Consider the following 23819-nt stretch of genomic DNA (forward strand, 5'->3'; position numbering starts at 1 on the left):
AATAAACGAACTGCAACGCTCTCCTTTGTTCCCTCTGAGTGGCCAGTTCCTGGTGTCTATCAAAGCGCTCGTCTCTGATTGGTCATTTGGTTTTAGGCAGGCGTTGCAGTATTTGTTGTTGTTTTCGTTGAGCAATAGAACAGTCGACATCTTTGACATAGATCACATTCCCTTGCGTTATTGCTGTATTTTTTAGCTTTACTCACCACTCTGGTGTGAGATATCCAGTGACCCAAGGGACCAGTGGAGTTTATTTCTATTCGTCCTGTCTTGAGTGAAACTCGTTTTTGTCTTTTTTAAAGGTAAGTGGTATGTAACGTCTTTTTCCAAGCCGTTGGCTGCAGTAGTGAGCGCTAGCTCCTGTTGCTAGCTAGCATGTCAATCAGCTGATATCTCACCAAATTCGAAAAATATGCCTTTACATACTGTGCATATCCATTGAGTAGTTGGTGTGGAGTGTTTTTATGTTAGTTGTAGCAAGTCCCGTCTTGTGTAGTTTGAAACGCATTGGGTGATCTCAATATTGTTGTGAAATGTGACGTGGCCTCAGTTTACGATGACCCAGGCCACCGTGAACTCAGATACTTGTGTCCCGTGACCACACCTTCTCAGTAAAATACACTTAAAAAACAAGAACTGTGAGAAGCTTCGCATCGGAAGTGGTAAACTATGAAGAGATCTTACGTAGGAGGATTCGTGTGTTGATAATTTCACCCTCCACCCCATGATAATGCGGTGTATTCCAGCATTATCAGAAAGGAAGAGCTTTGCCAGTGAGTGTAAACATAGCATTGAAATGGGCGTTTCTGATTAGAAAAATGTTGTGCTTTTACTGTTTATGAGGCCCAAAATATCTGTCTGTGTTCTGTGAAATACACCAAAAAACAAGAAATGTCTAAATGTCATTCTGTGTTCTATAAATAATTCTTTAGTTACCCATCTTCACTTCTTTCGTCCCCCTTCATATATTTAAAACAAACATGCTATTGACATGGAATGTGTCACATAGATTACCTTACAACTTTCTATTTGCAAGAATGCAAATCAAATGATAAATGTGTATGGTATACAAAATCCAATCCTCATATGACCTCGACTGTATACTTTTTTTAAACGAGATGCCAACGTCTTATGTTGCAAAACATAATGATGTGCTCTCTAGGCTGTCACTACCTCTTGGCAACTGAATGCACTGGTTGGTGAAGTCAGCCAATGTTCTTTCTCCTTTGTGCACTTAGTAAATAAAGCTATTGTGAGGGACTTCATGTTATGTGGTGCTGTTTTCAGATGGACAGCCAGTACCAACGCTCAGTACCACTAGAGGTGAGGAGGGCGGAGGGAGAGAGAGTCCGGGCCAAGCATCCTGACAAAATACCGGTAACTATAATCATGACCTTGTGTTTGTCAAACTTGCTCAACAAGATCCTTAATTCAAGGCATTTATTTGGTATTAAGTTCATTTCACCTTTTATGAGATTTCTCCACATGGACTTAACCCTTCTGTCTCTTAACCACAGTTGTTTGTCCTCATGGTTCTTTTGCTATTGGTTCTTTAAACAGATCATTGTGGAGAGGGCCTCAAGGTCTCGAGCTCCTGAACTGGATAAGAAGAAATATCTAGTTCCCTCAGATTTAACAGGTGAAACACACAGACTCACACACACAAACACAGACACACACGCAAATATTAATTCAGAATAAATAAACAAGTTGTTTAAGTTGTTTTTTTTTCTCTCAGATGAATTTGACTTGATTTTTTTTACCAGTTGCTTAATTTTCATTTTTGATTTCTTCATACGGACTGTTAGGTAACAAGTAAAGTAAAGAGCCCATTGTTTGAGATTTGAGTGGCTGAATTGATCACAATGTTATTGATGGTTAGAAATGAAGCCTTTGACCTCATTTAAGGTAATTCAAAATCCTAATCTTGCTTGCAGCACATTGATAGTGTATGTAATTTTCATAGACCCTTTTTTTCTCTCTAAATGTATAAATCTTTGTCATTGCTGAGTCTAACTGTGGCACTCATTTGAAAAGACTATGTTTTTTTTTAAACTACCTCTGTATTGGTCTCGAAAGTGACCTGCGAATGGGTCATCCCCCACAGTTTCCTGTTTTCTTCCTCTTTCAGTGAAATGGATCTCAAGATCTTGACACTTGCTGACCATCTTGCTGCCTTCCTTTTTTAGTGGGCCAGTTGTGCTTCTTGATCCGTCAGCGTGTTTCTTTGAGACCAGAGGAGGCACTCTTCTTCTTCGTCAACAACTCCCTCCCCCCATCCAGCTCTCCTCTCTCTGCTGTATATGAGGTAACTGCAGTTCATGTCCCCCCTCCTCCAAACAAACACACACAAGCATCACTGGAATGAGTCCACATGTATTTACAAACAGCCACATAAATGCAAAGAGTCAGCTTATGAACTGACACTCAGTTTCACACTTCCCGCCAGTCAGGCAGTTTCACCCTGACTCATCAGACCAAAAAATGTCCCCACACCCTCAGTTTACTTTGACAGTAATGTAACTTCTTTTTTTTCTTTCCTTTTAAAGAGAAGTAGCCTGGCTTTAAGCCTGGGGCCATTTAAACCACCTGAAAGCTATATAGTTGCTTAGTCATTCTGAAAGTGATATCAAAACCAGAAAACTGTAAGCAAGCAGAGTCCGAGTTTATGTATTGAGATTATTTCTTGAATGCCTTGGTTATAAAAATCCTGTATGTGAAGAAGTATGCCAGAGATTATTTATCTATTGTAGTACATTTTCTAAAAAACTTGTTTAACTTCTAAAATAATTGTATTTTATCTATTATTCTGTCCATGTGCACATATTTAAGAACACGTCTTACTAAAGTCTGCATTTTTTTTTCTTGTTTTCTTCCAGGAGCATCACGAAGAGGACCTGTTTCTCTACATGACCTACAGTAATGAGAGTGTGTATGGTGCCTGAGGGAGAACGAAAAACTGGAGAAAGAGAGAGTGAGAGAGAATAAAATGAGAAAGAGTGAGTCTGTCAAAGGAATAAGGAGTTCAGGCAGTTTTTAATGCTTCACGCCACTATTATTCTTCATATTAGTTTTGATAAGTTACTACAGTACAATACCGGTGGATGGAAGGCTTTGCACAAAGCAGGGGGTTGTTAGTATGTATAACTATGACAGTATTTCAGGGTGAGTGTAATAAAGTGTAGAGCCCATAGAGAACAAGGAAAGTTGTGTTAATTCCTTACTTGCTGAAAGAGGAAACAGGAGTGAAATAAAAAGAAGAAATGCATCGGAAGAGAATGTTATCAAAATTATGTTGAGGGGTCTCTCATTATCTTTCTCAGTCGTCTGTATTTAATGCAAATAGTATTTTGTTTTTGTAAATTAATATCATAAACTTTTGTGGAAAATAAAGATGAAAATGCATTTGTGCACAGTACTTTTGTGTTTGATTATTTCCTGTCCTGAAACATGACTGTGTATTTACAGGCCTTAATTTCACTTACATATGTGAAAGACAAACTTGGAACCAACATGTTTTCTTAACTTTCCTCTCAAATGTAATTTCATATTTGTGTCTCTTGTAGTGAGTAGTAGTACATTCAAGTCCTAATTTCTGTCTTCTTGAAGTATTGCTCACATGTCAACAGAAAGCAAAATCCTAAATAGGACGTGTTTGGTGTAATTTGATGGATTGTTTACTTGGCAGACAGTTTTCAGTTTGGAAGTATTTGTGTCTTATTTGGAATTGTACAGGTCTGCACTGGTGTCTGTGTGGTACAAGGTTACATAACTTCATTGTGAGTCGATCAGGCGGGTTTAGAAGACTTCCCCTGCAAATCGAAACTTAAAAACACACAAGAAAAGAGCCATGGAGATGCAAGATATCTCCCCAGAGGGCGAAGAAAAAAAGGATGAAGGAGCAGGTGAACCAATGTTGAAGACTGATAATGAAGGTACAGCAAATTTAACCATATTCTGGTTACACTAGATTATCAGGATCAAAGAAAAAAAAATGTGTTTTGTATTTTGAAATGAAAGTTGCACTAATTTGAGTACAGCACATTGGATTCTAATGTGATGAAAAAAAGACTTCAAAAAAGTGGGGAAAATGATTTTATATTGTTTTATTTTTTTCCAAATGCATTGATCATGAAGCAACTTCCAGATGTTTATATTTCTGTGAACTGTGCTGTGTTTTTGTTCTGTTGTAGAGGAAGAACAACAGGACCGCTACGCTAAACTAGAGAATCCAACTGAGAACATCTATTCAGAAGCATTTATTGGTGGTTCTCCTGAAAAAACAAGAGAAAAAACAAGAGCAGGTAGAGTCTTTTACAAGGTGTCCTCTCAAATAAAGAATAATGGTTAGGATCACATGTTTTATAATGACAACAAGCATATTATTACTAATTAATGATTTTTTTTTTAAATATAAATTTGAAGTAGAAAAACACTAAAGTGCTTTATGCCAGCTGTGCTTTATGTGTGACACATTGCTCCTCTGTGCTTGAAGGGAGTTTCTCGTTAAAACTCATGATGAAGTGTTTTCCAGAAACATGATAGAAAGAAATTAGAAGAAAGCAGAAGTTGAAAAAAAAAGAGAGAAACCGATAAGTAAGGGTCATTTTTCTCTGTGGGAAAGTAATTTTGAGTTCTTCTCAGTTTTTTGTTTGTATTTTTTTGTACTTTATTACTTACTACTGATGTTATTTTACCCAATTTATTACTAAAGCGTATATGTTTTTTCCCTACTAACAAAATAATTTCATTATAAAGAGAAAAAAAAACCTTAATGTGAATGTATTTTCAGTTTGAAACATCAAAAGTAAAAGCCTAAAACAGTCTTTGAGCTTCAACATGGACAACAAGAAAAGACAGAAGGAAAAAACAAATAGTTTATTCATTTAATTTATGAAGGATTTAAAAGCTTTGAACTTACACTTACATGCTGTATTTAAACTCTTAAATGAGACAGAGCTGTTTTTAGAGTTCCTACTAACACCCATGATAATATAATGTAGGTGTGGACATAATCCCATCTCTTGCAATCACATACTGAAGGTTTTTTGGGCTAGACAGTGAGCCCCAAGTTTCTCCCACTGCCTGTGTGAGAATGTATGAATGAACTCTTTAAATACTTGAGTTATATAAAATAGAGAGAAATCATCGATGCATACTGACCTGCTTAGTACAACAAAAAAACAAAAAAAAATCATTCGTACACTTGCATAACTTTGGTGAATTAATACTTGTTAAAATACTCTTGTGGTTACACCATTTGACAATGTAACGGGACTGATTCTTTAATTGCTTCGATATGGTAAAAGTGTTGTGTAAATTACAATGACATAGAAATAAAAACATGCTGAAACAAAGATCTTACATGTTGTTTTAACTAGTTCAAAGCATACCTTTGATACCAAGCCTTATTTGTCACTATCTCAGTGATAGAATATGCTGCAGTATTTGATCCGAGGTTGTAAAAACTAATCTAAAATTAACCTTGGGGAAAAAAATCCCATCTGTTGTTTTTGAATTGCAGCGTCTGCAGGTCTTTAGTGTCTGTGTCTGTCTCACTCTCAATCAGAGAGAAAAAGTAATATCAGGAACAGTTTTGAGGAATTGAAGGACAAGCAGAGCTCTGTGCTCCATGAATTTCTGGAAATCTGTGATGTCATTTTGCTGTGGCGACAAGATGAGGGAGGGGGGGACTCTTTTCTCCATGTATATTATTATCTGTTAAACTGCAGGAGAAAAAAAAAGTTAACCTGGTGTGTGTTTTTAACTCTAGCTTAGCTTGAGTGTGTGCTGTGTGAACAGAAAGGTCTCACTAACAGATCACTTCCTTGTGCAGACTCCCAGAAAAAGGGAAAGGCACGTCTGTACCGCCTTGCGTGTGTAATCCTCACAGTTATCTGCCTGGTGCTGCTGCTGGTCGTCATCATCCTCAGTGCGAAACGTGAGTGTCTGCAGCCATAGATGAGTCAGGATTTTAAAAATATAAAAACAAATACTGATAACTGAATGATTAAGTGTTGTAGAAATGAAAGAATGCACTAAATAAAGATCAGGGTCTTTTTGCTTTTATCCTCACTTAGCTCAGAAAATATACAATACAAGAATTGTGATTTTGCATAGCTGTAGCCTGCAGGCGTCATCCTTTCTCCCTCGTAACTCCTCCCACATGTCTCTGTTTTCTAGTCCAAACTGGATCCCCAGCCTGCACAGACAGAGAGAAACCTGCAGAGAAGGGTGCCAAAACCTGTAGCTTTGACCAGTGCCAGGCTCTCTTCCCCAACGTTCAGCTGCAATGTGAGTGTGATGTCAGGAAGCCAAATTCAATGCAGAAGATTTGGTGGATTAAGCTTAATCTCAACCACCATCTTTTTGGTGTCAGTTCTGCTTTCACAGTTGCCCAAATTGTTGGCTAGACAAGCCTTGGAGGAAGTCAGCTCATGTGATTGCTATAGGGAGGTGTTCTCATTAAAAAAGGAGAAGAGCTTAATCAGCTAGTTTCCTCTTAATTTGAGACTGATCTGAAAATACAGAAGTGTAGAATCAAGACCATACAGAAAACTTTGCTTTACCCTCTTCCTACCCACATCCACACAAAGACACAACATTTCCTTCTTTAGTGTGTTATTCTGTACTTCTGTTTGCTCTTCTCTCAGATCTGGGCTGCAGGCAGTGCGCTGACGGCTGGCTGACTTTTGGTCGATCATGTTTTTACCTGTCCACCTTCAGGAAGAGCTGGGATGAGAGTCAGAGAAACTGCAGCTCCAGAGGAGGCTCTCTGGCTGTGATTTCCAGCCCAGATATTCAAGTAGATCTGAAATCACTTCGTTACCTGACTAAAGTAAAACCATGCACAGAAATACTAATGAATAAAAATGGTGCCCTTTCCCTTTTTTAGTCCTTCCTGACCATGAAGGGGAATATGAAGTACTGGATCGGGCTGAGGCAGAACGGACCCACATGGCGCTGGGTCAACAACACTGTGCTGGGACAGAGGTGATTCTCTAACTAAATAAAAAACAAATAACTTTTCTCACAAGTCTAGGACACTCAAAAACAACTAATAGTGATAACATATAACAATTTATACCTCAGTAAAAAGTTGATATGCAATTTGCGTGTTGTTAGAAGTTTCCAAACGTTAACCAACACTTCACCCACTATGATGATGATAATGTTGTTGATAGATATAACACCAAGTCTGGCACAAGTCTGCAACTTCTAAGAAGAAAAAAGACTGCAACTTCTTTTTGTGAAAAAGGAAGCCATTGCAGAAGTGTTGAAAACTGCGGGTCTTAAAGTGTCTGCTTGTGGTTGGTTCCAGAAATACCTGAAACCACATGCACAGAAATGCACATGCATAGAAATGCAAATTTTTCCAGAGAAATTAATCATGTTTATGCGAGGCAAATTACTCGGAACACCACACACCGTACAGAGGGTGAAAAGTTTTATGACTCAACATGTTTAAAGATGATACGATCACAAGTTTGCCAAATCAGAGGCAGAGCTGACCTGACTGAGAGAAGAACATCCTTTAGCTGTTGAGCCAATTGCTTTTGTTAAAAACAAGTCCTGTTTAAAACTTGTTTTTGCTTTCTTTGTTACATTAATAGTAGTAAATAGTAAATATTTTTTTCTTTTGTTTAAAGTTACTGGGGCGATTATATGTCAGATGGAGATTGTGGGATCCTCAACAGTGAAGGTCCATCTGGGAAGAACTGGATGAAAGCTTCCTGCCAAGCTTCTGCTTACTTCATCTGTCAGCTGTGGACCCAAGAGCGTTAGCAGAAAAAAAAAAGAGAAAAAAATTTCTCTCCGTTTTTCAGAATCGACTCAGAATCGAAGTTATGCTTATTTTAGTCACAGTAATCCAACAAAGCAAGACTGGAGTTTTTAAGTAGGAGCTTGATTTGCTGTTTTTGCATCTTTGTAGCTTTTTTACAGCTCTAAAAGTAACACATTTATTTTTTCTAATGCATTATACTGCAAGAATGGTTACACCACTGCCTTTACAGATAAATAAAACCAAGTCCTGGTATCATATGTTTCCTTCCTTTTACATATTTGATGTCCTCTTGATGGTCTCCTGCCTCCCCCTTCTCCATCTCCAAACCAAGGGCACTGTCACAGATCATCAGTCTCCCTTTCAGTGACCTCCTCGTTTTGTAACCTCCCCTGTTTCTACGTCCGAGCTTGGGGGTTCCTGACATGGACACTTTAGTTGCATCTGTCTTTCCGTCCTTTTCATCTTGTTTTGAGAAAGCTTTGATGTAAAGATGCATCTTTTGGAACATTGGGTTGTTTCTGTCCTCAACCCTGCAAAGACAAAAGCAAAGGACTGTGTCACAATTTATTAGTGACCTTTATGACTCAAGACAGACAAATCAAGAAATGAAGTGGCAGATGCTGAGGTATTTTTTTTTCTTTTCTTTTTTCGTTTTAAGAATAAGTTGATTTCAGGGAGGATCAAAATGTTGCTCAATTAAACTGAATATCATTTCTTGCTGGAATGCCCTCAGCTAAGACAGTCTGTTGAAAACATAAACTTTAATTTTAGCACATGAGAAACCTAAAGCCACATCTGCTTTTACACTACTGCAGTTAAGCAGACAGACATAGACAGAAAAAGTAATGTTGATAGGAAGGTGTGGAAAAGGCACCAAAATATTCTACCTAATAAAAGTATGACATCTTAAGGTATATAGAAATTAAACTACCAGCGTAATAATAATAATCAAAACAGCACCAACAACATCATCTATAATAATAGTAATACATCATATATCTTAAGGGCTTTCCTGGTCACCCCAGGCTTGGTGCTTGGCACTTGGTCTTGGGGACTTTCAGGAGGTAGGTGTTGCTGGACCAGAGGGATGGGGATAATGAGCAGAACTTTAAATTGGGTCTGGTATCCAACTGAGGATTAGTTTGTACATTCTGCAGTTTATTTAGGACTTTTGTGGTTGTGCCATAGAGGAGATAACTGTGATGATTGAGTCTGGTTTTAAACATAAACACATTTCTTTACTGTGCACGTGACAAACACTTTGAACTGAATTACACTGAGTGTTTGTCCTGCAGATAAAGACATTTTTAGATGAAGGAGGACAATGATTTTGAGGTGAAAAAAAATGCAGTCTTACAGATTTGGATGGCATGGAGCAGGAAGGAGAGGCTGAGGACAAAGATAACACCAAGGTTGTAAACTGTGGTAGACATTGTTAAAGTGGAGCCTTCGGTGTTAAGGGAAAGGTTTTGTGTGGAATAGGTGAGAGACTCTGGGCCTATGATGAGGACTTACAGTTTGTCACTGATGAGTTTGAGAACGTTTGTTTGCACCTAGGATTTAATGCCAGGAGAAGAGAAGGAGGCCAAGCACTGAGCCCTGGGGGACACTGCAAGTAACAGGAGTTAGAGTGCTTCAAATGCAGTTATTGATTGAAATGAACTGTTTTCTGTCTGAGAGATATGAGAGGAACCAGGAGATGTCAGTTCCAGTGATGTAAGGGGTGAGTTGAGGGTGGAGTATGGAGTGATCAGTAGTGTCAAAGAAAGCACTGAGGTGAAGGAGGATGAGGACATTAAGGAAGCCAGTGTTAGAGGAGAGTAGAAGGTCGTTGGCAACTGCAATTAGAGCAGTCTCTGTTATAAGCTCACTGAAAATGAAGCCTTTTTTGTTGAGTGAGCAAGTGTTAAGTGCAACTTTGAGATTTGATTGTTTTGTGATAGGTTGAAGAGCCTTAGTTAAGCCTTGTAGACAGGCAGAGCTGGTCTTCAGATTGTTTCCATAATGTGGTGTTGTATCTGGATGCCAGTTGGACCTCAGAAAGTGAATGGGACTTATGGAGTATAAATGTTTTGCAATCCCCCAGTTTTAGAGCCCTTGTGCTAAGCTATTTGCATAGCCTTCATAGCGACACAGAGTATTCCTATTCATAAATGTTTCTCTTGAGGAAATAAATTGACTCTATCCTTTTCACCCATAAGTAATTCACAACAAATGTTCTCTCATCATGCATTAAAAACACCTGACTGTACTTTTTGATAACCTGTTGCCAACATTGGGTTAAGTATTTTTATTGGCTTTTTTAATGATTGGCAAAAACTTTGAACTCCTGGTGACACAATGACGCACTGTGGGATTTATCTGCCGTCCATCACTCTGGTTTCAGGAAATCAAGTCACAGAAAAACACTTGGCGAGGCCGTACTTACTTCTTCAAGGCCGTTGCTTTCTTTGATTACAGGAAGACGCATGAGGACATTCCTTTATGTTGTCCTTACTTGGTCTTTAGACAGATTAATCAAGTGGCATACTGTTGTCACCTTACCTTTCTGATCGAGCTGTCTGATATATATGTTATTTTTGCCAGGCTAAAACATCTTGTGAAACCAGTTTTACAGCTGTTGTGGAGTTCAATTTGTATTTGAAGCTTATACAACCTCACTGTCTGCGGACGAGGCAGGTTTAAAAGACTTCCAAAGTGAACTGAAACTTAGATACACACGAAGGAAGAGTCATGGAGATGCAAGAGGTCACCACGGAGGGGGGAAGAAAAGAAGAGGATAAAGGAGTGGTTGAACGGACAGAGGAGGTCAAACCTGGAGGTACAGGAAATTTAACTTTCACTAGATTATAAGGATAAAGAACAAGCGTAGAAGTGGAAATGATGATTTGCAGCATGATAGTGTTTATTTTTCATACTTACTTTGAAATACTTAAAAATTACGAGATTTGTTGATTATCTCTTTTTACAAACTATATGGGATATCATAAAGCGGACTGCCCGATGTAAATGTCTGTACCTGATGTTTTGTTTTGTGTGTTTTTTGGGGCTGTAGAGGAAGCAAAACCATACCAATATGCCAGACTGCAGGGTGCAACGGAGAACGTCTACGCAGAGGCAAATTATGCTCACACAAATACAGGAGGTAAATAAAAAACAATAATAATAAAAAAACAACGTTTTTCTATAAAAGGACGGCTTTATCATAACTGCATTTTTGTAGTGTTTTTTATTGACCAAAAATCACATTTTAGTTGGAAAACATGACCTGCTCAACTGAGTCTGATCGTCGGTGCAGCACACAACGTCACGTACGCATGTCAGTGTTTATTAGAAAAAAACAACAGAAAAGAGATCAGAGGTCGATTTTTACAACCAAAGGTTTATGGCATTTCTGTTTTTATTGTTTATACCTTCTTTTTGATTCACAGTCCATTTAATTTGCTTGTGATTTTAATGTTTTTAAAAGCTTTGGAGGTTGATGTTTTTTTCTTTAAAAAAAAAAAAAAAAAAAATGGTCTGTTGAATACAAGCAAAATTCCCTTTTCATCTAGAAATAAAGTATTAAATTAAAAATGTTGTTGGATCTGTACTTAAAACTTGGATTTAATTAAAATAGCTCATTTTAAACATTTAAAATAAAGCAATCTACAAACAAAAAGTAAGAATAGAAAAAAAACGTAACAATTCTGCAAACAATGCAAAACACAAAATGCCCATTTACTGATTGAATTTCCTTTAGATATTCATAAAAGAAATTGGAAGAGGTAACATGGATTCCCACCTCTCCCCTGTTTTTAATCAAGAAATAATAATCCAGTCAGAATCTTTTGAAATATTTACAGTAGATATAGATAGATAGATTTACTGGACTACAATAATATACAATCAGTTTTACTTACTTTTTTTATATAGTAATACTGCACAAGTAAAAATGAGCCATTTTGAATATAATATCTTTTAATAATATATATATTATTTCATAATATAATGTATATAGTATTTCATTATATAATATATTAATTATTTAATATCAACATAATCAAACCAACACATACACACAAAGTTACAGATTTACAATTTGTGAGGATGAAAATGTGTTTAAGTCTTTACATAGTCCACATTTATTTTAGCTAGAAATTAATGCTTTAAAATTAAATTGAATCTTTGCTGGATTCTGTTTATCTGCTTCATTAACATGCTCACATTTCCCACCATCACATTGTATTTATACTCTTGAATGAGACGGAGCAATTTTAAGCGTTACAACAGCTGTCCTAATGTGACATGCTACATGATGGCTAGTTCACCAAACTATTAGACTGGTCCGTGTGTTTCTTGTAACATCTCCTGATTTAAAAGAATAAAAGTTTCATGATTAAAAGAAGTAAAATATTTGAAACTGTTTTTATCAAACAACTCAAACCTTAAAAGGCCTGACTTGACTCTTATTTGCGGTGCATAATCCAGCTCTTTAAACACTTAACTAAAGATGTTGGTTGTATCTGTGATGACAAAATATGCTGCACCTGAGATTGATAGACACAGGTATCTGTAAATAACCTTAAGAAAAATATCCCATCTCTTATTTTAAATCGCAATGTCTGCAGGTCTTTATTGTCTGTGTCTGCCTAGCTCTTTATCAGAGAGTGGAAAACAAAAACAGGAAAAGTTTTGAGAAATTGAAGGACAAGCAGTGCACTGTGCTCCATGAATATCTGGAAATCTGTGATGTCATGTTGCTGTGGCAACAAGACATGGGGAGGGGGGTGCTGTCTTAAAAGAGCAGGCAGACGGAGCAGGTCAGCCAAACAAGTCCCAGGACTCCTTTCTCCATGTATATCAAATTCTTTCACGGTTATGGCCAGGATAAAACGCACGAGGCTGCAGATAACTCCTCATCAGAGTCTGAGTTATCTGTTGAACTGCAGGAGAAGAAAGGTAGGCTAGTGTGTGTTTTTAACTCAAGCTTATCTTGAATGTGTGTTGTGTGCATAGAAAGGTCTCACTAACAGATCACTTCCTTGTGCAGACTCCCAGAAAAAGGGAAAGGCACGTCTGTACCGCCTTGCGTGTGTAATCCTCACAGTTATCTGCCTGGTGCTGCTGCTGGTCGTCATCATCCTCAGTGTGAAACGTGAGTGTGTGCAGCCATAGATGAGTCAGGAGTAAAAAAGAAAATATAAACAAATACTGACAACTGAATGATCAAGTGGTGGTGGTGGTGTAGAAATGAAATAATGCACTACATATAGATCAGGGTCTTTTTGCTTTTGTCCTCAGTTAGCTCAGAAAATAGACAAAACAAAATTACAAATGGTGGTTTTGCATAGCTGTGGCCTGCAGGCGTCATCCTTTCTCCCTCATGACTCCTCCCACATGTCTCTGTTTTCTAGTCCAAACTGGATCCCCAGCCTGCACAGAGGGAGAGGAAACTTTTGCACTCAGCAAGCAGGGTGCCCTTTCCTGCAGCTTTGACCAGTGCCAGGCTCTGTTCCCAAAAGTTGAGCTGAAATGTGAGTGTGATGTCAGGAGGAGATATTCCAAAAATCATGCTTGAGCCACAGCTAGATCAAAAAGAGCAAAGGCTTGATTTTTTTAATGTCAACTCTGCTTTCACAATATCCCAAATTGTTGGTTAAACAAGCCTTGGAGGAAGTTGGACCATGCACTTTTATGAGAAGAGCTTTATCCATTTAAACTTTCATCGTCTTGTTTTCTCTTGTTTTGAGATTGTCATCAAACACAAAAATCAAGTTCATACATACATAGATCATTTACACTCAAGGATATGCTTTTGGAGCTATGATCATAGAGAAAAGCGAAAGATTGGTTTAAGAAAGAGAATTATTGCTCCCCAAACTATGCCACATCCACTCCACACAAAGATGCAATGTTTTCTTCTTTAGTGTGTTCTTCTATACTTCTGTTTTCTCTTCTCTCAGATCTGGGCTGCAGGCAGTGTGCTGACGGCTGGCTGACTTTTGGTCGATCATGTTTTTACCTGTCCACCTTCAGGAGGAGCTGGGATGAGAGTCAGAGAGACTGCAGCTCCAGAGGAGGCTCTCTGGCTGTGATTTCCAGCCCAGATATTCAAGTAGATCTGAAATCACTTCATTTCCTGACTAAAGTAAAACCATGCACAGAAATACTAATGAATGACAATGGTGCCTTATCCCTTTTTAGTCCTACCTGACCATGAAGGGCAATGTGAAGTACTGGATCGGGCTAAGACACAACGGACTTACATGGCGCTGGGTCAACAACACTGAGCTGGGACAGAGGTGATTATTATATGGAGCTTAAATCATTGAGAAACAGGGTAGTATCCAGTAATGTCTTCTCTCATGGCAGCACATTTGAACTACATGTATTATTTTCTTTTTGTGGCCTTATCCTTGGTCTTTTTATGTTTTGTCTTTCATTTTAGGGAAGTTCTTTAAACAACAGATTTCAGGGATGAATTATGTTTTCTCTTTAAGTTCTCTTGCCAGTTGATAGAAAAAAAAATATACAACCCTATCAGTTGCAGAGAGAAGTCCAGTTGTACAGGAATATCTTTAAAATGGGGAAGTGATGACTTATCTGTCGTTGCTTTTCCCTTATTCATCTTAAGCTCTAACCTGTTGTCAATTTAACTTCTAGCTCCGAAAAAACAAAGGTGATAGCGACTCAAAAGCCACTGGGTGGCAGTAAATCTTCTTCTTTCTTCTGTTTGCAGTTATTGGGCTGATTTTACGTCAGATGGGGATTGTGGGTTTCTCAACAGTGGTGGTCCACCCGAGAAGAACTGGATGAAAGCTTCCTGCCAAGCTTCTGCTTACTTCATCTGTCAGCTGTGGACCCAAGAGCATTAGCTTTTGATGACAGAAAAAAATCTCTGTTTTTTAGAATCAACTCCTCAGTTACATTTAAAGTAACATTCATTTAGCCATTATAATCTAACAAACTGTAGTTTTTATGTAGGAGGTTGATTTGCTGTTTTTGCATCTTTGTAGCTTTTATTGGCCCAATATGGCAAAGTTTTGGTGAAACATGAGCACTGATCATGGTACTTCTGTCTTATACACTGGTTTCAGAATCTGCTGTCAGACTTTTTTGTAAAAATGAGGGCTTATAGGTATTTTCGAACAGACTTTTATTATCATATAAAAATGTCTTTGCAACTATATATTCAGTTGAATGTCTTAGTTTCACTTTGTTTCAGCTTAGCTTTTTTTATTGCTACACATTTTATATCTGGCTATAAAAATAACATCCTTTTTTCTAATGCATAATACTGCAGGATTGATTGCACCATTTACTACACAGATAAATAAAACCATTGAAATCTTGTTTTCACAGGTTGTCCTTTTTTCACACTGAGCTTTACATGAGGTTAGGACATAGTCTCTTCTCAGACATATTTGATGTCTTGATCCTCTTCAGCCTCTTCCATCTCCATCTCCAAACCAAGAGCACTGTGGCGGATCATCTGCCACCCTGTCAGAGACCTCCGCTTGTTGTAACCTCCTCTGTTTTTTGGTCGAAGCTTAGGGGTTCCTGACATAGATCCTTTTGTTGTGTCAGTTTTTTCGTCCTTTTCATCTTCTTTGGCGAAAGCTTTGATGTAACGGCGCATCTTTTGGAACATTGGGTCGTTTCTGTCTTCGACCCTGGAAAGATGAAAGATGACAGTTTGCTACAGTGAAACTCAATGGCATCTCTTGTAGGACCTTTCACATCATATTTTTAGGGGTTTGGAACTTATTTCTTCCTTTTTATAATACTGCAGTTTCTCCCACCTTAGATACCAACGCTCCCTCAGACCGTAGTTGAGCCCACACACCCCGAGCCGAGGCCACAGGCACCGGGGCAGCCTTCTTTCCAGCATTAAAGTTGTAGCCACCACCTTAACAACATCATAACAGATGTAACCATGACAGCACACCACATAGAGACAAAATAATAAAGTGCTTCTGCTGTGTTTCTGTTTACCTGAGTCCTCCAGAGCTCATCTCTCTCCTGGGCCACCCTCCAGTGTGTGTCACTCATCATGGCTATCAGCAGGTTCAGCAGCAGAATGTAGGAGACTACAGAGAAGGCACAATGCAGCACATGGACGATTGGCGGTGTGGCAATTGTGTGGTCCACTGGCAGGTCTATGAGGCCTACACTGAGCTCAAACTGGGAGAAGAGGGTGACTGGGAAGGAACGATATGCAGGAATGGACTCGGGCTCCTGGGTCATGTACACCATCCACAGAGCTGAGATGGAAAGATATGAAAGCATATGAGGGAGAGGAAAAATCTGAAACATTTCCTGAAGGCTTTCTGGGAGGTGTAAAGAATTGTCTGTACATGACACCAAGAATATACTCACAGGTGGAAAAACCAATGAGCACAATGAAACTCAGCCACATGAATTTGGTCAGGTCGCCAAATATAATCTAGGGGGAAATGAGACACAAAGTGGGTCAGCTTGCAAACACAGGTGTCCCTCACAAGCCAACACAACTGATTTCATCTGCTAACAAAACATTACAGCACAACAGAGGAGAAAAAGTTTACGATATGCATCAAACAGCCATTTTAATTTGACGTATTAATTGGGGTGGATAGATAAACTGCTTTTTTATATATTCTACTGCTTTCCCCCCATATAAGTTATTTAGACATGTGGGAACACTAAAATTGCCATCACTGCTTTATGCTAATTTAGCCATCGTTTCACAGCAGTGAATTGGATCCAACCACTCTGCTAGAAATCTGTGAGCTGTCATTGTCTGGTTATTGGCTTATTGCTAGCAATAGGTGTTGGTGAATGGCTTCAGAGTCCACTTATTTTTGATACAACCCAATATTTCTTTTGGAATTAACTTTAAATTATAATCTTATACTCTAAAATGTGTGTCAGTGGCTTCACTGTGTAAAGTCTATGAGGATTTGCTGGGCTTTCAACATTTTTCAGCAGAATTAAAGCTTCTACCACCTCTGAAAAAGTGAGGTCAGGTAAAAATGGAGGCTTTAATATCATCATGTAGCACTGCTACTACCTGAATCTATTTACTATCTATTTTATAGATTTTTTCTCCCTTTTTTTCTTTTTTCTTTCTTTTTTTTTTTTTTTTTTTTTTAATTTTGGCAACCCACTACAGGGGATGTGTGGACTTTCCCAAAAATCTTATGTGTTTCTGGAAGTCTCCGGATGACCCCTGCCAAGGCGTTTTGAAGCAAACGAATGGCGAGTAGATCGTTTAAAAACTTCTTCTCTTTGTTTAAGACATCTTTTTTCGCAGGATGTAGAATGATGGCAATGCATTTATTAACAGTTCCGTGACACTGCTGTAACAAGCAAAGGTTGTGAACTTAGTTTGTAGCACCATTTAGTGCCTGATGCTCTGTTTGCAGCATGTAGCATCAGTTAGCCTTTAGCCCATGTTCTATCACTTTCCTGTTTAGCTTTCTGCTATTCCGACCTTATTCTTTTTTGCCAAGTCAGCTCCAGTGTCGAACATTATGACAAAATTAATCCAATAAATCATTTTCACCAGAGACAAAGCACGGATCTTGCTCTTCACTGCTAAATTTTATTAGCCAGTGTTGTGTCATAAATCTTCAATGTGCTGTGAATCAATCCAGTCCTGGATAACCTGATTGAGTAATTCTAGCATATAGAAGTAATCTATTATAGCACTGATAATCTTATTTTAAATTGTGGATTACTCTGAGGTATATGCAGCACTGAGACTTTTCCAGATTGTTTCTTAGACAGTCCTCACAATAGACCCTTATAAAGACGCAGAACAAGTGTCTGCTGAAATATTGTCCTGTTTGGTTACATCTATGATTAAATTTGTGAGGGGCTTAAGAACCTTCTGACAACTTGTAGTTTAACTTTGTAGGTTAGTTGTGCTGTGGCAAGGCTAACGTTTTTTTATCCTCCAGTGTTCTGTAACCAGCTCTTACGTTGGTTGGGGATTTGAATGAATCCTAAAATCATTAGTTCAAGTGTCTGCCTGTCTTTCAGGGATTTGTCACTACCACTGTGTCTGACCTGAGTCCTACCTTTTGTATCATGATAACGTAAGGGCCGAGCATTTCAAAACCACGGGCGAAGAACATGACGTTGCACCACCCAAGGACCAAACAAACCGCCATCACCACGGCCTCTCCCTGCACCCCACAGGCCCTGAACACGCAGAGCAGCACCACCAGGCAGGCGTAGCTGATTCTGGAAAATAACAGCATCAAGGTTAAAACATAAAGGACTCTGCACTGGATTATACAACTCATTTTTTCTTTTATTTACAGAAACAATGATTTCTGCTTACAGAATAACATGAAAAGGGCCTCCAAGTGCTGTCTGTCCAAAATAGCGCCTAGCCCCCACTCTCAGTATATCAGGGATCTGTTGGGAGAGGGGATTCATTTGAGGATGTAAGCAGAATACACCAAATTATGCCCATGCATGACCATGCAAAATACAAAGTGGCACTGCTCATAAATTCACCTCCAGCAGCAGGATGACTAAAGCTCCCAGGACACTGATGATCTCACCCACCAACCGCAGGTTGTCCTCATATGTTAGATAACTTTCCTGAGGCACGGAGAGAAAAAAACACTTTTAGTATTAAGAGCAAATCATTTTTTGAACCCCCCCCCCAAACATCTATAGTGTGATGTGGAGGTGAACACTGAGGTATACACATGCCTTCCAAAGACAGGATAAGTCAAATTAGAAGCTTTTCTTTAATAATTTTAGATTTGTTGCTCTTCATTTTCTTGCATAGAACACATACATATACACTAAAACTACCAGTGTACTCTAACAGGATTTCTCATATTAACCTCGGCTACAAGACCTCCAGGGTTTCAGTGATGAAAAGATAACTTAATGTGAAATATGTCACTGTAAGAATCAAATTAAAAGTGTTAAAATGTTTCAGCTTATTGGCCAGAATGCCAGAAATGCGAAGGCATTTATAGTACATTCGCAGCAAAGCGTAATTTAAACACCGAAGTTAACATAAATAAATACATTTGATTTAGCCTCTTTTATGCACAATAAAATATGTTCCTCTTTTAAAAATATATTCAGCTTCTGAATCTGGTGAATCTTGACAGAGCTCTAATGCTTTGTGCAAGACTATTAATTTGTCCATAGAAGAGATGTCCAAAGAAAATTTAAGTATGACAAATGTTACATACTGTATAGTTTAAAAGAGTGATTATAAGACAGGTTTTGAATTGAGCTAGTAAATGTAAATATAGCTGAACTCCAATATCATTAATTTATGTATACAGCTGCATTCACATTTCTACACATTATAAATGTCACATTAAAACATTGACAATGAACTCACAGTAAGTGTTTTCTGGACCCTAATTGTTTTATCCATGTCTGACTTTGTGTAGTTCTCTGGAGCGTCCTTTAGAGGGCGATATGCACAACACAGAGTGAAGGTCCCAATGTACAGGATATACAACAACATTAGCAACCTGATGCAGAAAAGAAAGAGAAAAAAACTATTAAACAAGACTTGATTTAGTGACTGTTCAGATGTTTTAACACTGATGTAATCTGTACCTGAAGTAATGTTTTCCATAGAGGTTCCACTTCAGACTAACCAGCTGCCTCACTGGGGTCACTTCCAGGATTCCCCGTGCCTAAAGAACAAACAATATAAACATTTTAACATTTCATCTTTTTCATTAATTTCTCCATCTCTCCTTAAATCTATCAGATTCCACCTTGAGTTGTTACCTCTCTCTGGTGACTGCCCACGATGAGCTCCAGCACTGACATGTCATCAGCCCATGAGTCGATCTCGGTCAAGTCGTAAAGGTTAGAAGTCAAAGGGCCCAGACTCCACTGCACTATTCTCCTTTTATTAACCAGGTGCTGAAACACCTAAGACACACACAGGACAGGATTACACATACAATCTAATTTTATTTAAAGGGACAATGCAATATTAAACATAAATGCTCAGGCAAGCAAAGTTACTGTTTTTCAGAATAAAACCAACCTGAACTCACCACAATATTTCCCTCTTTGGCAGCCAGTTTGAAAGGTGTGAGGCCTCTGAAGTTTGGTACCATGTCGAGTGGTACTGACTGGTCCAACTCTGCATCCCGAGCCATGATCAGGTCGATGGCCTGGCATGCGATTGTCTTGTTGGGCTGCAGAACCAAAATGTGAAGTACTGTGTTTCCTAGACAGGAGAAAAGGAGGGAAACAGTGTACAGTGTAGGTACAATTAGACATGACAGAAGGGTAGAGATAGATGTAATAATTTGCAAGAGGAAGTATCTCTTACCACGGTAATCCTGGACTCTGGTGCTGGCTCCGGCCTCGATTACCATGCTGATAATGTCCTCGTTCCCAGCACATGCAGCAAAAGACAAAATGTGTTCCCCTGTAGACGAAGTATTTATTTTAAAAAACACCACAGGTTGAAAATAAAAATGACCTCCTCTTATCTCTAATACACGTTCATTAGAAACAATCATGGAATCAGAACCCCCTCTATGTTTCACAGTAAGTGTGCTGACTCACCGTAGTATATGAGTCCTCCAATCCTCTTCCTGAAGTACAGACCTGTGACTCGAGGTGTGGCCACGTCACCTCCACGACTAATCAGAAGATGAACCAGGTTGAGGTTCTGATTCACCACAGCGATGTGGAGAGGAGTAACACCTGAGACAGAGCAGGAGACGAGAGTTTTATCAGCACGCTGTTACAGCAACTTAAGAGATCTTAACAAAAAATGCTAAAACCTCAAAGTCTCTTAAAATGTCCACATCTTATCCACTGAACACATGCTTAAAACTTCACTCTTGAATGTGTATCTAAAAAGTAAGGTGTGTGATGTATGTTTGTGTCTTTATATGACTCTATGATTATCAACCTTGAAAGAGCTCAGAGGTCATGGGCTCATTGATGAGTTCAGGGGCCCCGTCCATCAGCGCCTCTGCTGCGTCCAGGTTATCATTCATCACCGCGACATGAAGGGCCGTCTCACCCAGAGCTCCTGAAGGAAAGGGTTATAAACTTACAAATTACATCCCGCTCTGAAGAAACCCTTAAATCACCACGGTGAAGTTAGCTATCACAGACTAGCCTCACCTCGCTCAAAGATGTTGGTGGACGCACAACTGAGAAGTTTCTTGATGCAGCCAACACTGTTCTTTTTAGCCGCGTAGAAGAGGGGGATGTCGTTTACACTAAGGGAAAATAATGTAAGAGACAGATGCTTATTTTATATATCTTTTGCAACCACATGATACTGGCTTAAATATGATCTAGTGTTTGATGCATGCAGAAGACAAAAAGTGTTTATGAATGTCTTACTATTTGGTGTAGAGCAGAAACGTCTCATCCAACATCTCGTTCCATCCTTTCTTGTTCTGAAGGCGAAATCTCAGCTGGCTCCACCAATGGTTGAGCTCACTGGGAGCAGATCGAGCCAGAGATGGAGACATGGACACCTGATGTCTGACTGGAGAGAGCACAGGAGGGGAGGTACAAGTGGCACTAAATGAGAATAATAGAAGAGCCTTAGGAATCACACATTTAGAACGTTGAACATGTAATTGTTGTTTAATCTGATGTACAAAAGAGCAAAACAAAACAAAAAACATGAAATAAAAGGCTAATAGACAGTGACTCAGTCTTACCCTTAAAAAGTTCAAGTCCTGCTTCTCAACTTCTGCTCATATTCCAGCACAACACTTTTCGAAAACACCTTTGAACTGACTCTGTGAAGAAGTGAAATCCCAGTGGTGTCACCAATATATATGACTGAGCCATGAGGGAGGAGACCTGCCGTAGGCCTGAGAATGAAAGGGTGGAGAGTTCAGGTAGGACAGACAGAATGAGGTTTTAATGAGCAGGTAGCCGTTAACCACAGGTGAGAGCTCCCACAGAGAAAGTAACACTTGAAAGATTCAACTCACCGTCGGATCAGGAGCTCCTTTATTATGTTGATCTGAAATAATCAGCTATTCAGTCACCTTAAAAGTGAGGCGACAATGGTCCAGTCTGTAATCCCAGGTAGCATGCTCTCTCTGCTATCACCAGGCCAGTCTGCATTCCTCTAACCACCACCAAAACCTGCATGGCCACTATGAAAATTCTGCAACATCATGACAGTCAACAAATTGCGGTCATTGTTCTTAGTGAAGCGTAAAGGAAACCTGTTTGAAAATGGCAAGATTGTAAATTTGGACTCAGGTTTGTAATTCCAAACTGATATGAAGGCATGATGGTCCAAACTCCATTTTTATATACCCTCTTTTTGGACTCTTAAATGGTTTATACTGAGTTTATTTACGGAAGACACAGCAACCTGCATCAATCTTTTACACACCAGCTCCAAGAGTTTGATTCACAGTGATTTGTAATTTACCTTGAAGCTGATAGTCTGAGCTGCATCTTTTCTGTTGTTCTGGGCTAATTTCTGAGGTTTAAACTGGAGTTATGTGGCTGAGTAAAAATGGACATGATGCAGGACTTTCCAACATGTTGCATCTTGCACGCAGATGCTGCTTCATTCACAGTGATTTAACATGTTGAGCATCATTGATGTGTCAACAGGAGTGATCGCAAACACGATAATTACCACATGACAAAGACCATAATGATCATGAGCAGGTCAGCATTATCATGTCACTTTCATCCAGAGGCAGAAAACAAAGAAATGCCTCCTCCAGTTTTGCTTTCTGAAAATCCAAATCTTTCGTTAATATGAAACTCTCAATAAGAAATTTCACACTGACATGATTTTTGTGTTCACTTTCTGAACTGCTGAATCAGTCAGCGTTCTCAACATCTCTGGTTATGTAGCATATTGATGTTTTCCTGCAACATTTATAGGCCGTGACTAACTGATCGGTCAGCTGCAGGATAAACATGGTTTAAGGAGACTGTATAGGAGGCCCTGGTAATGGATGGAGCTGTAGCAGTCATTCAGCACTGTGGAGATAATAGTTGTTTACCAGTCGCAGAGCACCATCTTTAAGAAGCAGGGTCATAAAGACTAGTGGTTTCCTCTCTTAATGTCTTTATAGAGAAACAATAACACTGTAAAAACATGATTTTGTGGTCTGTGTGTCTTCTGTTTCTGCTCGCCAGTTCTTAAAAAACATTGTTCATGGCAAACAATTATTACTGACACCTCTGGTGCTTTTATGACGGATGACAGGTGCTCTTATTCAGAGTGACTTAACACAAAAAGGCCACTGATTATCATAAAGAAACATCAAACGTTGCTACAAATTTTACAACTTCCTTTTTTACTTCATCTCCCTTTATAAGGTAAAGCTTAGTGTCAGTAAACATAAACGTTTGATACAGCTCGCAAAGGCAGTTAAATTTAGCCAGCATGTTTAGTTATACCAATAGCAGTACATCATATGTAATAAGATTATAGTTTATGATTGGTATGTTCACGTCAAATTAAATCATATTTTTGTTTTATTGGATGAGTTGGAGTATAAGTAACCAAACCTGATTACACATAGATGTTCCTGTGTGTTACACTTCAATATTATAAAACTCAAGCTGGTGTATGTAGTTGCTGTCGAATACGGGTAAATATTTCCTGTAATTTAAAACATTATGATCTGAGACATAATTTTAAATAAAGATCAGTGGGCTTGACCAGTGTCTGACCATAACTGTAAAACTGCACAATGACACTGAGACAATATGACCACTTATTGCAGTTAAAGTCTGATACACTGAAATCAGACGGTGCCATCTGGGTCAGACTGGCAGAGTAAAATGGGGGTTTGTGTAAGCATCTTGCTATCAGTGAGATCTGCTTTGATAACAGCAGCAGCAGGACATGTGGGAAACCAGAGTCTGCTCTCGGACTGCTGCTGATCCCAGCAGATCCCAAACTTAGATTTGACTCAAACCTGCTGATCTGTGGAAGCTCAGACACATTTAGTCCACGCTGTTAACCATGAAGGTGATACAAGTTCATCAATGGGAGTTAATGGTTTCTTTCTGTGGTGGCTGCTTTAGCTTAAACAGATCTACATGA

The 23819-nt window shown here is 38.8% G+C and overlaps 4 protein-coding genes across 5 annotated transcripts; 3 read left to right on the forward strand and 1 right to left on the reverse strand.

Annotated features, from left to right (window-relative positions):
* The first annotated feature begins 103 nt into the window (after nucleotides 1–103).
* LOC141800156 (gamma-aminobutyric acid receptor-associated protein-like 1) lies at nucleotides 104–3374 on the forward strand. Its single transcript, XM_074682559.1, has 5 exons — nucleotides 104–302; nucleotides 1288–1377; nucleotides 1561–1639; nucleotides 2190–2308; nucleotides 2880–3374. The coding sequence occupies exons 2-5, from the start codon at nucleotides 1288–1290 to the stop codon at nucleotides 2943–2945; spliced, it is 354 nt and encodes a 117-aa protein (XP_074538660.1). The 5' UTR covers nucleotides 104–302; the 3' UTR covers nucleotides 2946–3374.
* A 459-nt stretch (nucleotides 3375–3833) lies between these two features.
* On the forward strand, nucleotides 3834–8032 carry LOC141801088 (C-type lectin domain family 9 member A-like). Its single transcript, XM_074683989.1, has 7 exons — nucleotides 3834–3935; nucleotides 4194–4304; nucleotides 5837–5941; nucleotides 6184–6294; nucleotides 6654–6805; nucleotides 6896–6993; nucleotides 7650–8032. The coding sequence occupies exons 1-7, from the start codon at nucleotides 3851–3853 to the stop codon at nucleotides 7783–7785; spliced, it is 798 nt and encodes a 265-aa protein (XP_074540090.1). The 5' UTR covers nucleotides 3834–3850; the 3' UTR covers nucleotides 7786–8032.
* A 2286-nt stretch (nucleotides 8033–10318) lies between these two features.
* LOC141801402 (early activation antigen CD69) lies at nucleotides 10319–15043 on the forward strand. Of its 2 annotated transcripts, XM_074684440.1 has the most exons (7): nucleotides 10319–10607; nucleotides 10842–10931; nucleotides 12819–12923; nucleotides 13183–13302; nucleotides 13732–13883; nucleotides 13973–14070; nucleotides 14508–15043. In XM_074684440.1, exons 1-7 carry the CDS (start codon nucleotides 10520–10522, stop codon nucleotides 14641–14643), a joined length of 789 nt encoding a protein of 262 aa, XP_074540541.1. In that variant the 5' UTR covers nucleotides 10319–10519; the 3' UTR covers nucleotides 14644–15043. The 2 variants fall into 2 exon arrangements, with proteins under 2 accessions (XP_074540541.1, XP_074540542.1); XM_074684441.1 differs by lacking the exons at nucleotides 10319–10607; nucleotides 10842–10931 and adding an exon at nucleotides 12545–12727 and having other exon boundaries at nucleotides 14508–15035.
* A 122-nt stretch (nucleotides 15044–15165) lies between these two features.
* trpv6 (transient receptor potential cation channel, subfamily V, member 6) lies at nucleotides 15166–21255 on the reverse strand. Its single transcript, XM_074684439.1, has 16 exons — nucleotides 21122–21255; nucleotides 20897–20994; nucleotides 20679–20801; nucleotides 20327–20467; nucleotides 20088–20186; nucleotides 19807–19982; nucleotides 19532–19678; nucleotides 19355–19434; nucleotides 19131–19266; nucleotides 18278–18364; nucleotides 18099–18175; nucleotides 17833–17998; nucleotides 16148–16214; nucleotides 15764–16032; nucleotides 15571–15677; nucleotides 15166–15441 (listed from the first exon to the last, which is right to left on the reverse strand). Exons 1-16 carry the CDS (start codon nucleotides 21250–21252, stop codon nucleotides 15183–15185), a joined length of 2163 nt encoding a protein of 720 aa, XP_074540540.1. The 5' UTR covers nucleotides 21253–21255; the 3' UTR covers nucleotides 15166–15182.
* Nucleotides 21256–23819: the final 2564 nt, after the last annotated feature.

Source organism: Halichoeres trimaculatus, unplaced genomic scaffold (genome assembly GCF_033239565.1).
Source record: "Halichoeres trimaculatus isolate MK-OKI-2021-1 unplaced genomic scaffold, fHalTri1.1 fHalTri1_scaffold_12, whole genome shotgun sequence".
Taxonomy (NCBI): domain Eukaryota; kingdom Metazoa; phylum Chordata; class Actinopteri; order Labriformes; family Labridae; genus Halichoeres; species Halichoeres trimaculatus.

Excerpts from the sequence above, each read along its gene's own strand:
- LOC141800156 (XM_074682559.1), top strand. The coding sequence starts at position 1,288 with ATGGACAGCCAGTACCAACGCTCAGTACCACTAGAGGTGAGGAGGGCG. Across the intron at positions 1,640-2,189 it reads AGTTCCCTCAGATTTAACAG|TGGGCCAGTTGTGCTTCTTG; the intron begins GTGAAACACACA and ends TTCCTTTTTTAG. Across the intron at positions 2,309-2,879 it reads CTCTCTCTGCTGTATATGAG|GAGCATCACGAAGAGGACCT; the intron begins GTAACTGCAGTT and ends GTTTTCTTCCAG.
- LOC141801088 (XM_074683989.1), top strand. The coding sequence starts at position 3,851 with ATGGAGATGCAAGATATCTCCCCAGAGGGCGAAGAAAAAAAGGATGAA. Across the intron at positions 5,942-6,183 it reads CATCATCCTCAGTGCGAAAC|TCCAAACTGGATCCCCAGCC; the intron begins GTGAGTGTCTGC and ends TCTGTTTTCTAG. Across the intron at positions 6,806-6,895 it reads TTTCCAGCCCAGATATTCAA|TCCTTCCTGACCATGAAGGG; the intron begins GTAGATCTGAAA and ends TCCCTTTTTTAG.
- LOC141801402 (XM_074684440.1), top strand. The coding sequence starts at position 10,520 with ATGGAGATGCAAGAGGTCACCACGGAGGGGGGAAGAAAAGAAGAGGAT. Across the intron at positions 10,608-10,841 it reads AGAGGAGGTCAAACCTGGAG|AGGAAGCAAAACCATACCAA; the intron begins GTACAGGAAATT and ends TTGGGGCTGTAG. Across the intron at positions 14,071-14,507 it reads AACACTGAGCTGGGACAGAG|TTATTGGGCTGATTTTACGT; the intron begins GTGATTATTATA and ends TTCTGTTTGCAG.
- trpv6 (XM_074684439.1), bottom strand. The coding sequence starts at position 21,252 with ATGTCTCCATCTCTGGCTCGATCTGCTCCCAGTGAGCTCAACCATTGG. Across the intron at positions 19,679-19,806 it reads CCAAAGAGGGAAATATTGTG|GTGTTTCAGCACCTGGTTAA; the intron begins GTGAGTTCAGGT and ends TGTGTGTCTTAG. Across the intron at positions 17,999-18,098 it reads GGCCCTTTTCATGTTATTCT|AATCAGCTACGCCTGCCTGG; the intron begins GTAAGCAGAAAT and ends GTTATTTTCCAG.